Raw genomic sequence first — 13,074 nt, forward strand, 5'->3', positions numbered from 1 at the left:
TTTTTAATCTGTATCTATAGAAAACATTTATAGAAGCTCTCTAATAGAGGGATTATAGAAATACATTTCATATATAATAGTGTACTTTAGTGTACTTACTGTGAAAATAGCACATTTATTTAGAAGTGGACTTTTTTGCCCAAAGTTCTTGTCGATGTTTTGAAATATGTCCATTTCCTTCTCCTGCAGTTGTTGTGACCAAGAAAAGAAAAAGTACCAACAGTTTTCCACGATTCCTCATCAAAAGTCTGCTCCTTTCGGTCGATATTTCCCAGAGGCATCCAGAACGTTCAGATGGATCGGGAAAGGATCCTAGAAAACATCTGTGGTCCGTGCGGCCGGCCCTACATCTGACGGCACTCGTGCCTGGTGCACATGGCCTGCCTCTCAATCCTCCAGGTGCCCTCCTCGTAGGTGCAGTGGCAGACGGTGCACTCGTCCGTCTTCACTTCCCTCCCAGCGGGGATGACAGCGGTCTCGGCAAAGCAATTTGGGCCTGGAAAGAAGAAACAGGTTGCACTTAATTAGGGAGTTAGCTTTACCCTGCATGTTTTATCCACTCCCTTTCAGGAAGGACAGTGAAAAAGTTACCATTTCAGGACTATGAAGTGTTCCCACTTTTTTCCTGAAATGAAAGCCATGCTATTTAAAATGACACAAATGAACTTATTTACAAAACAGAAACAGAGTCACAGACTTAGAGAATGAACTTAGGTTACCAGAGGGGGAAGGGATATTCAGGGGGTTTGGAATCAATGGACATGTCCACACTGCTGTATTTAAAATGGATAACCACCAAGGACCTACTGTAGAGCACAGGGAACTCTGCTCAATGTTATCTGGCAGCCTGGATGGGAGGGGAATTTGGAGAATGGATACATGTATATGTATGGCTGAGTCACTTTGCTGTGCATCTGAAACTATCACAACATTGCTTTCTTTTTTTGCTTTTTTTTTTGTGTGTGTGTGGTACGCGGGCCCCTCACGTACCTCTCTGTGGCCTCTCCTGTTGCGGAGCACAGGCTCCGGATGCGCAGGCTCAGCGGCCATGGCTCACGGGCCCAGCCGCTCCGCGGCATGTGGGATCTTCCCGGACCAGGGCACGAACCCGTGTCCCTGCATCAGCAGCCGGACTCTCAACCACTGCGCCACCAGGGAAGCCCTGCTTAATTTTTTTTTTAGTCACAACATTGTTAACTGGCTATACTCAAATATAAAATAAAAAGTTTAAAAGAAATTTAAAAAAATAAAATTTTTATGAATGACAATCCTGTGTTTTTCACCGACTGTGATTTTCAATTTGGGGGCCTTCTACATGGGCTGGATCTGCAATCGTTTGATTCAATTAATTCCAAGTAGTCATAGAAAAACTTGATTAACGGGGACTTTCAGAGAACCAGGCTTATCAGGAGAGAGCAGAAACGAGCAAACTGCTTGAAGTGACATCAGTCCAGTGTTACCACACCTTTTAGATCAGGTTTCAAAGGTCAGTTTATGGAACAACCACCTGGACGGCTCTAGAAACACCGGTTAGTGGTCCCACCCCCTAGCACTTCTGACTCAGTTTTGGGCTGTGACCAGGGAAGCTGCTTGGATAACAAGTGCCCAGGTGATGCTGGTGCTGGCCTGGGGCCACACTTTGAGAGGCACTGTCTCAGCATGAACCAGGGGTACATTGTCCACAGTCTTCCTTGAGAACTGAAGACCCCTCGATTCTTGATCAACATCACCTACCAGCTTCTCCACCAACAAAGGTGCCATGTGTGCATCTTATTCCATGTAAAATCCAGGACACGAAGAAATGGTTATCAGGGAGATTTCCAGTGTGAGTTGTTTTGGTTGAAACAAATGGTCTCTGTGTTAACAGTTCATACCACTCAGTCATATGGGACCAACTGCTCAGCTTCCAAACCTTTCTCTGAAACAGAGACATCATCGGTCCTTACTGCAGCCTTGACCACAGGGCTCTCACACTCATCCTCCCTTCCTTTGCTTCTACAGCCTTTGATAACGTGCTCACACCAAAGCACGTCCAACGACACTGTATCAAGTCATCAAAGAGATGAAAAATGTTCATCTACAAAATTTAAAAAAATAAATGAATCCACCAAAACTCTAGGATAAAAACTAGCTTTTTTTTGTAATTCTAGTCAGAATAATTCTAAGCAGAGTAACTCATGCTTCAGTGGCTTTGTCTTCTGTGTCAGCCAAGTGGCGAGGATCAGGGCTCCTGAAGGTGGCCCTGGAGACCTCACCCCCGGGTACCGCCCCTCCTCCCACCAGGAACTCCGCTTTCCTCGGGCCCCTCCACTCAGACCCGCCCTAGATTCCTCCCCTGACCCCCACCTGTCTCCCCACGACCTCGAAGCATTAACAGTCATCCAGCTGAGGAGGACCCCAAACACAGATCCAACCCGGTTTTCTCTCGAGCACTGCTCCTGGGTTTCCAGAGGGCAGCGGTCTCTGCAGGTTGCTGACACTCCACGCTCACACGCCTGGAACCACTGCCTCTTCGGTCTCACATGATGGCTGTGCTGGTGGTAAAGTCACTCCTGCATCAGCTTTGGTGAATCAAGATACTTGAACTCCAGACCCTCCCCACCTGTAGGCCAACAGGAGGTCCCTGATCTCCAAACCCCCCACCCAGCCCACCTCCTGTTCCTCGGCCTTGGACCGTGTCCTCGGCTCTGTGAGGTCAGAGGCCAAAGGGCCACAGCAGCAGCTCCAGGTGGGACCCCACCCTGTGAGCACTGGTCCCACTCGGCTCCTGGGATGCCCTGACTTTGACATTTGACACCAGGTCTCTTTGGTGTGCTTTTTTCTTTGTTTCTTTTCGTCTCTTTTTCAGAGTTTAATTTGAGGGTCCAATCGCCTTCTAATTTGCCCTAATATCTATCAGTGTGCTTTGCACATAGAGGGTACTCCATAATTGCCCAGAAAACCTGTACCTTTAGATACAGATATTCACGGAGAGTTACCTGTCTCCTCTTCAGAAAAATCTGGATTCAAAATCTGGTACCACTACTTACTAGTTATGAGATCTTGGACTAAGGGATTTCATTGTTCTGAGCCTTAATGGCCTCATCGGCAGAATGGGAATGCCATACATCACCGGGGTCCTGAGGATTAAACTAGAATAGATAGTACACCTCTGCCCTCAAGTTATCCAACAGTTCCTATCCCTCTTGCCTGAATTAATCTATGTCATTGTAGTAGTCACTTCTAATGAGTTTTTATTAGTATTAACTTGTGTCTATTTTCTATATCACTGTAGGACTTTGGATCTTTCTTTTTCAATGATTTGCAACCACTGCAGTCTTTATACTTTTTTATATTCAAATTGTCCCAATTCGGCTTTTGAGTGGCCCCAGCTTTAGGCAACTCCCGTGTCCTTCAGACGCACTCCCTCAGCTGCTACCAGCCTCCGCCACATCTGTGCCAACAACGCATTTTCAGCTCACTTTGCCCACATCTGAAATCAGCCTTTTCTTCGAGGGGCCCAGATTCCTTTGGTGGAGAGGAATATGGAGGATCCAAGGCCTGATTATTGCAAATGCTCATTATTACTGGGGTGTCACTGAGTCCAGCCCCTCTCAGTGGGCACAGGTGGGGACACACACACACACACACACACAGGTTTTAAATTGTGAGTTGACATTATTAGGATTCATAGTTCTTTCTTCCTAGATTTTACATGTGTACATCTTTTCTCTTACAATGAAACACTTCAAATGGAACATATTTATTTATGTAATTGATCCTATTAACTCTTTGCTTAACTTTACTTAGATTTTAAATTATGTACCTCGTCTTCCACTGAGACTCTTGTTTATTAAAATCACTAGCATATTCACCTATTTTCTCTCTCTCACAGTTATGTAAAAGAGTTTTAAAATGACACCATGGGGCTTCCCTGGTGGCACAGTGGTTGAGAGTTCGCCTGCCAATGCAGGGGACATGGGTTCGTGCCCCGGTCCGGGAAGATCCCACGTGCCGCAGAGTGGCTGGGCCCATGAGCCATGGCCGCTGAGCCTGCGTGTCCGGAGCCTGTGCTCCACAACGGGAGAGGCCACAACAGTGAGAGGCCCACGTACCGCAAAAAAAAAAAAAAGACACCGTAAGTGCTATTCCTAACTAACAGGAAGATTTTCTTAGTTCTTAGAGTTGGTGCTCTTTGTTCAAAAGTCACCCAGCTCTTCTCTCCACGTGGCTGTATGAACAGTGGCGTATAGCGTGAGCCTCGTTTGCCCAGCTGTGCTCTCCCACCCAGCCACCACGATGACCAGCTTCACTAGCTCTAATGTATCCCCTAGTGTAACTTTCTTTAAAAGAATAAGCAAATTATTATTTATTCGTCTTTCTTTCATAAAAGGTAGCATACTCCTAACTCCACGTACTTGGCTTTTTTCACTTAAAATTTGTCCCAGGGGGTCACTCCACATCCATACACAGGGCTCGTGTCAGGCAGCGCCCCTGTGTCCCCGTCACAAGCAAGGTCAGTGGACATTTGGAAACCGGCCTCCCACACCACCCACCCCCTGCCGTGTATAGGAAATGCTTAAATGCTGAGAGCATTTATTATCTTTTGCTTCAGTCAAGGAAGAGATATGGTAAAGTGAGGCTCACAAGAAAGTGCTGGTAGTGTATTAGTAAAATGTGTATTCACGAAGAAAAGCAAAATCCAACAAAAACACCAAGTGTTCAAAAAGGTAATTTAAACACCTAATCCTAGAGAGAGAAAGCAACAATTTACACTTTGTCTCATATAAGAAAGTGTTTGTTTCATAAGCTTTCAAAATACTTATATATAAAGTCATCTCCTTATTACTGCTTAATGAATAGTGAGAAGAAACCCTGATTCTGGGTCTTCACTGAGTCTGAACTTCGGACTAAACTCAGTTCGAAGGTGCTACAAGCATCTGGACTGTCAGGTATTTGTCTCCCAGGCCTGTGATTAAAAAAAGAGTAATTATTCCTGATAAAAGATTTTACTATGACATAATTTGTAAATTTCTGACCGTTGTTGCATCTGGATTATGTTATAACCCCTTTCCTAACCCCTCATAGAATTGTCTGTGTAGGTTTGGACACCATGTGGGGACACTTTTGTCTGACGTGGCAAGACTGACAGGAGGGGAGAGGGAACTGTGTTCCAAATTCGTGCGTTTTATTCAAAAGCCACTTAACTCTTTTCTCTGTGTGGTCGTATCAGTGACACAGAGTTAGGCGGTACAAGTGTCGACCCTTGAAGAATTTACAAAATAAGCTTTCTTCATAGATATATAACTGAATCACTGTGCTGTACACCTGAAACTAACACAACACTGTAAACCAACTATACTGCAATTTAAAAAAAGGAGAAAAATAAGTTTTCTTCATCTAAAATGATTTTAGTCTGAGTAGAGGGTTAATCACATGACTTTTAGAATTATAGGCACTGTTGCTATTTTTTCCTGCTTCAAATATTTACTTATGATATAGTTCAACAGGGTTACTACTCCTGTACTCTGTAAATTCTTTTTAAATCAAAACCACATAAAAGTGTTTGGTAAATTATGAACACTTCACTAAAATATAATTTGTACAACCTATTGATATTTATATAACAGATTCCAATTACTGAAAATTTCTAAATATTCCATCTTAAAAGCAATGTTCCTATAAATTAACCAAATTATGAGACTCTTGTACCCAACTCCCTCTGAATATGTGTGTGTATACACACACACATACACACAAATTATTTTCCTATGAACCATATTACATTAAAAATTTTTTATTTTGAAGTTATAGATTCCAGTCAAACCAGGAAATGGTACTACAGGGAGAACCCATGTGCCTTTCACTCAGTTTTCCCAAGTTACATCTTACATAGTTATAGCACAAAACCAGTGGGAGGAACTGACAGGTACAGTGGGTGTGTGCACACCTGTGTCATTTTATCATATGCATAGTTTTGTGTGACCATCACCAGACCAAGATCCAGAACCGCTCCATCACCACCAAGATCACCCTCATGCCTCCTTTTAGAGTCACTATTATCACCCTCCCCACCCCCCCCAACCCTAACCCTGGAAATCACTATCCTTTTCATATCTATAGTTTTGTCATTAAAAGAATGTTATATATGTGGAATGGAACAGTAAGTGACTTCTGAGGTTGGCTTTTTAAACTCAGCATAATACCCTTGAGACCTTGCCAAGTTGGCGAAAGCACCAATGGCTCATTCCTTTTACAGAGAAGATGTTTCCATGCTATGGATGGACCCCACTTTATCCATGCACCTACTGATGAACATTGTGGATTTTTTCCCAGTTTTTTGGCTATCAAGGATAAAGCTGCTATAAACTGTCACGTATGTGTTTTGTGTGAACATAATCTTCATTTTTTCTGAGATGAGAGCCCAGGAGTGCAATTACTGGAGCCTACAGCAGTTGTAGGTTCAGTTTTATGAGAAACTGCCAAACTGTTGACCAGAGTAACTCTGAAATTTACATTCCTATCAGCAGTCAGTTTATTTGCATTCTCAATCATAATTATATTAAAATTCTGGTTTGATAATTCCAACATGTCCTATCTGACTCTGGTTCTGATCTCTTCAAACCGTTTGTTTGTTTTTTGCCTCTTAGTGTACCTTATTAATTTCGTTTTGAATGTTCACCCATGATGCACTGGGGAAGAGGAACTACTCTAAATAGAACTTTAGTAACCCTGACAGCAAGGTGATGGGAGGGTTCTCAGTCCCATAATTAGATCTTAATCTTTTCGTATTTGCTTCTGGACTGTGAGCTTCACAAGTGTTTCTTAGCCCCCAACCTTCCTCCTTGGTTGTACGGATGGCTCCGGGGGCTGGAGTTGGATATTTCCCTTCCCCACTTCAATTGCACTTTGATAAAACCTCAACAGGTTAGGCTCTGGTCAAGTTTTTCCTGAGGTCAGAACTTTTTTAAAAGAACAGAAAGTTCTGAAATATTTCAAAAAGGATACGTACCCCCTTCTTCTGTCAAAAGATGTCAAAGTTCACGTAACTGTGAGGACTCTCCATGTCTGGGGCCCCCGGGGGTTTTGACTCTCAGCAATTCGTCGCGTACAGGTTAGGTTTTCCTGCCCCGGTGCTGATTCGCATGGAGGTCTCTGCTCTGGTAGGTTTGATTCTCTACATCTGTCTCTACGTCTCTCCAAAGTTTAGGGAGATTCAGTTTGCTTTGTGACCTTACTTCTCTGATGGATCTAAGAAGTGTTACTGATTTTTCCATTTGTTGAGCTTTTTACTTGTTTTTAGGATGGAGAGGTGACTGGAAACCCTATTGATTGATTGAGTTTTGAGCCAACTTTGCATTCCTGGAAAAAAAAAATCCCTTGTGGTCATAACATAAAATTCTTTTTACATATTGATGTATTTCATTTGCTAATAAGAAATGTTAAGAAATGCTGTTTATTTATTAAAGGTATTGGTTTGTACTTTTAAAAATATTGTCTTTCATTTAGTTTTGGTATCAGGATGATACTGACTTCATAGAATGGGTTGGGAAGTATTTCTTCCTCTTCTCTTGCTGGAAGATTTTATAGAAGTGATATTAGTTCTTTAAATGTCTGGTATTTTTCTCCAGTAAAAACATCAGGACCTGGAGTTTTGAGGGGACTTTTAAAATTATGAATTCAATTTCCTTAGTAGCTTTCATACAGATTATCTGTCTCATATTGGGTAAGTTGAGGCAGCTCATATTTTTCAAGGAGTTGGTTCATATCCTCTAAATTGTTAAATTTATGTGTGTAGAACTGTTAGTATTCTTTTATTATCCTTTTAATTTCTGTGGGATCTGTAATGACATCTCCTGTTTTATTCTTAATATTAGTAATTTGCATCTTCTCTATTTTTTTTTCCTGTGTTGTATTAAGGGTTTATCAGTTTTGTTGATCTTTAAAAAAAACAGCTTTTTATTTCATTAATTTTCACAACTGAATTTGTTTGCAGTTTTATTGACTTGTTTTGTTTTTATCATTACTATTTTATTCTTTCTATTACTTTCAGTTTGTTTGCTTTTCTTTTTCTTTTTTAAATAAATTTATTTATTTATTTGCTTGTTTGTTTATTTATTTAATTAATTTTGGCTACCTTGGTCTTTGTTGCTGCGCATAGGCTTTCTCTAGCTGCGGTGAGCAAGGGCTACTATTGGTTGCAATTCATGTGCTTCTCAACATGGTGGCTTCTCTTGTTGTGGAGCACGGGCTCTAGGTGCGTGGGCTTCAATAGCTGCAGTGTGTGGGCTCAGTAGTTGCAGCGTGCGTGCTCTAGAGCACAGGCTCAGTAGCTGTGGCGCACAGGTTTAGTTGCTCCATGGCATGTGGGATCTTCCCGGACCAGGGCTTGAACTCCTGTCCCCTGCACTGGTAGGCGGATTCTTAACCACTGTGCCACCAGGGAAGCCCGTGATTTTCTTTTTCTAGTTTCTTGAGTTGGTGATTTACATTATTGATTCGAGAATTTTCCTCTTTTCTAATGTAAGCATTTAGTTCCATAAATTTCTCTTTCAGTTCTACTTTAGCTGTGGTCTCGTAAGTTTTGATGTGTGGTAGTTGTATTTTCATTTTCATGAAACACTTACTTTAAATTTATAGACTTGAAGTCCAAGAACCGCTATGAAACTTGAAAAAAAAAACACATATGATAACTTGATGAGCTAAAATATAAATTACTGAAGAGAATCCTGATGTACAAAAGCAGTCTGGTCACTATAATTATTCAGTGGCAAATAAAGGGCAAATTCCCCTACTTACTAATGAAGTCATCTATATATATATATAGATGAACTTTTCTGTGCTGCTCTGACTTCAGAGCAAGGAGTCCCCACCTCCTTCACATCACCTGCACAGTGACTGACTCGCAGTGTCAGAATAGCTTGTATCAGGCCCAGCCCAGGACCCGAGGTGCTGGTGGGGGACTCAACACCAAGGAGGTCTCTCATCCCCATAGGAGCCCCACATCCAGTCTCCCGAAATGCAGAGTCTGTGTCAAGCCCCCAGTTTTGCCCTAGTTACCAGTGTGAGTGAAAAAATGTTGCTGCCATATCAGTACACAAAGGATGTTGCAGCCATCAAGCCATCACATTACAGCCTCCAAGATGGTGAGCCCTGAGGGGACTCAGGATGGAAACAGGATGCCTGCCATCTAGCAGTCAGCCACTGCAGCCCACCCCCCAGTAGTGCGCCCTGAGGGGACTCAGGATGAGAAAGCACAGGACACTGGCCCCAGGTAGCTGAGGTACCCATCAAAGGGACGATTTCAGTGAGCCCAGACTCGTGCATCTTCCCATAGATGCATAGAAAAGCGCTAAATTCCTTAACTTGAGATGCCTGGTTTTCTTTAATTAACAGTAATCTTCTGATATTCCAACTACCTGGTCCTTTTTGCAAAAAACCCTATACATCCTGACTCCCCCTTACCTCTTTGGAGCAGTCCCTCAGAGCAACCCTAGAGGCTGCGTCCCGGGCTTAAGTTCTCAGTGGTGTCCTCCAAATAAAACATAACTCTCAACTTTTAGGTTGTGCTTTTTTTTTTTTTTCAGTTGACACCAGCACAATCCAGCCCATGATATCATGTGTCCACTGACCTGACAATAAATTGGGCTGAGGCTCACAAATTCCAAACCAAGCCTGAACCTGCGGGGACATCTGTAATTAAGCATCCCTCCTGGGTGCTCCTGGGTCTCTGGCAGAGCTGCCTGTCACAGTGCCACCCTCAGGGGCCCTCAGGGTCTCCCCCCCAGGGAGGAGGGAGGGTCATCACAGCGCCTAGTGCTGCACGCAGCACAGAGCTGGAACTCAGGGCATGCACAACTGAGTTACAGTTTTAGAATTAAATAATGAATTGACACAATGAAAATAAAACTGCCATGGCTACACAGAAGGGTAAATTGCCAACATGCTTTAGATTTTTACATGGAATGGTGAGTCACAAGAAGACAGGGCGTTAATGAAGAAAGGCCTAAGTGGGTGTTTGGGGGCACCTCCTCCTCCCCCATCAGGGACTAAGCACTGAGGAAGAGCCCAGCACAGCAGGACGGCAGGTGAGCGAGGGAGACCCAGGCAGCCAGAAGCCCAGCATTTATCTTCTAGATCAGTGATACCCGCTTCTGCTGTGCCTTGTCTTTTTAGCAAACCATCTACTGAATTCTTAAGTTGTTATTGCATTTTCCAGTTTCAGCTTTTTCAGTATAGCCCAGTTCTCAGTGAAATTCTCCAACTTTTCTTCTGTCTTCTTGTGCATGTTATCTGTTACTTAAAAAAACCTTCTGAAATAGTCAACATATCTTGATAACCCGTGAGTCTGTCATTTCCTATTTTGCTTTTCTCTTGGTTTGGGGTCATTTGGTATTTCTTGGCTTGCCTGGCAATTTTGAATTAAATAACAGATACTGTGAAAGCGACATTGGACAGGCCCTGGATAGAGCCTTTTGCTGACAGAGTACAGGAGGGCTACAGTGATCTGGCCGTGAATGGATTTGAGGCTTTTTTCGGGTTGGTCTTTTCCAGTCTCCCCTCACTCCTAGGGCACAGCCTTTCTTGAAGTCTTGGTTGAAAACTCCTGCTGTTTGCTGGGGCCCCTCCACACGCTTCCTTGAGCACTGTAGTCCTGGCAGGTCTCTGCAAGCTCCAGCCACCCAGCTGCTGCTTTCTGCTCGGGTTCTGCTTCTCTTGCCTGACACATTGCAGCTTTGCAGTCTGCAAATGCCTTGAAGGAAAATTACATGAAGACTTTTGGCCTCACTTCTTTGTGGTTCCCTCCTCTTCTCAAATGCTGTCCCCCTGTCAGTTCCCAGACGCTATGGTGGCCCCAACACCAACTTCCACCTCCCAGCTCAGCCAGAAGCTGCCACCCTGGGCTATGGCTTTCCACAGGACATCTGTCCCTGCTCTAGATCCTGCAAATGCCCTGAGCAAACACTGGGGAGGTGAGTATGGAGCTTAGCTCAGTGAGCCTGCGTTTTCTCTGACAGCTAGACCTCCAAGTCCTTTGCACTCTGATATCTTCAAACCATTTTTTTTAATGCATGTATATTTTATCCAAACCTTAGAGTTGATCTCAATGGGAGAGTTTTTCCACACACTCTATCATGGTGTGAATGAAAAATGTCACTGTGACATCAGTAAACAAAGGATGTTGCAGCCATCAAGCCATCACATTACAGCTGCCCTGACGGTGAGCCCTGATGGAACTCAGGATAGAAGCAGGATGCCCTCAATCCAGCCGTCAGCCACTGCAGCCCAGCCCAGCGGTGCACCCTGAGGAGCCTCAGGATGAGAAAGCACAGGATACTGGCCCCAGGTAACTGAGGTGCACATCAAAGTCATGATTTCAGTGAGCCCAGACTCTTGCATCTTCCCATATGTAGAAAAGCGCTAAATTCCTTAACTTGAGATGCCTGGTTTTCTTTAATTAACAGTAATCTTTTGATGTTCCCACTACCTTGTCTTTGTTGCAAAAACCCCTCTATATCATGGCCCACCCTTACCTCTTCATAGCAGTCCCTCAGAGCTATCTGAGAGCCTGTCTGGGCTTAAGTCCTCAGTTTTGTCTGCCAAATAAAGCAGAATTCTCAATTTTTAGGTTGTGCATTTTTTTTTCAGTTGACACTAACAATTCCCAAGTGAGAAAGGAGAAGATGCTAAGTAGCCCTGTAAGATAGGATGTTAACCTGTAAAAACTGGTCAGATGTTTTCACTGTTTAGGCAAGTAGGGATGGTGACTCAAAGATGCTATGGATTTACTGATCTATAAAAAGTCAGATAGCAGGTTATGGACTTTAGCAATCTCCTATATTCATTCCTTTCCTGGATGATTCTATGCATCCCTGTATTTGAACAGGCTCTTTTGTCTTCCTGCTGGTTCTATCCTTAGCAAACTAAACACAATTTTGCATGTGTTGTCTATCCATTTATGTAAAAATATAATTTGTATCAGGATTCAGTTTCACAGTTTATAGCAAGTACATCTGACCAACAATTATTAGGATAATTATATGTACAGCGTAAATGTATGTGGTTCTTTATTGCTAGGAACTCAGAGTCTTGCTTTGCTTTGCTTATCCTCCCTTTGTTCCTACAGGAGATGCGGGGTGGGAAAATTGATGTGGAGAATGTTCGCACTACAGATATTAGACCTTGGAGATCTTTAATTCAGACTCCCTCAACACAGAGATGGGAAAGCTGAAACCTAGAAGTATCAAGAGATTAGAATTGAGATTGTACATTAGACTTTCTTTTGCAAAGCATGGATTTGTCTCTCAAGCGTTTCTGGTACAATCTAACATGCCAGCTGGCCCGCCTGTTTCAAAGTTGCAAGTGTGAATGACGACCACAGGGCACCCATTTGCTGTTGCCAAAGGCCTACTAAGGCTTGTTGAATTCAAATGGAATATTTTTAAAACATGTAAATCAAGTTTTTCATTTATTTCCAATTTAGACCATTTCTCCCAATACAGTTTTAGTGGTCACCATGGAAAGCCGGTGTGGGAGCCTTGGAGCTCCTGGGACACACTGCTCATTCTCAGGGTGAAAGCAGTGTCCACAGGATGCCCGTGTGTGTCCCCATATTCCATCCAGGCTACCACCCTGCAGCTGCCTCCTGGTTTCCTCCCCTTTGATGGCTCTAGGTTTCAGCTCCTGGGACCTCCTCCTTCAAGGGCCAGTGTAATGCCCGAGCTCCCAGATTCTGCGAGCATCTTCCGCCTTCTTCTGCAGTCTGTGCTTCCCTCTGATCCCTGCACACAAGGCACAAACATTCACCTATGTGGGGAAACACTGGCGCTGTTGCCAGACTGTTTAAATGATTCATCACCTTACCCTGGTAGTTAGACCTAGCTTTATTCAATACTACAGCACGTCATCAAATTTAACCTTCAAAATAGAAGCCTAAGTAGCATCCTGAAAAAATGGAAGAAATGGCAGCTCCAGGAAATAGCCTTTTCCCAAATTCCATTAATATATCTGTGGACCAAAAAATGTCACCTGCCCTTCCAGTAAACAATGAATGTTGGGACCACCAAGCTATCAGCCACTGTGGCCACCCCAGAC

The 13,074-nt window shown here is 43.4% G+C and overlaps 1 protein-coding gene across 1 annotated transcript in view; it reads right to left on the reverse strand.

The window, feature by feature from the left end:
- Positions 1-344: 344 nt before the first annotated feature.
- VWC2 (von Willebrand factor C domain containing 2) overlaps positions 345-13,074 on the reverse strand; it is a 121,728-nt gene continuing 108,998 nt past the window's right edge. The window contains exon 3 of the mRNA XM_060108683.1: positions 345-496. Within this exon, the coding sequence (XP_059964666.1) occupies positions 345-496 (152 nt within the window). The remainder of the gene's footprint in view (positions 497-13,074) is intronic.

The sequence above is a fragment of the Mesoplodon densirostris genome, chromosome 9 (assembly GCF_025265405.1).
Source record: "Mesoplodon densirostris isolate mMesDen1 chromosome 9, mMesDen1 primary haplotype, whole genome shotgun sequence".
In the NCBI taxonomy this organism is placed as follows: domain Eukaryota; kingdom Metazoa; phylum Chordata; class Mammalia; order Artiodactyla; family Ziphiidae; genus Mesoplodon; species Mesoplodon densirostris.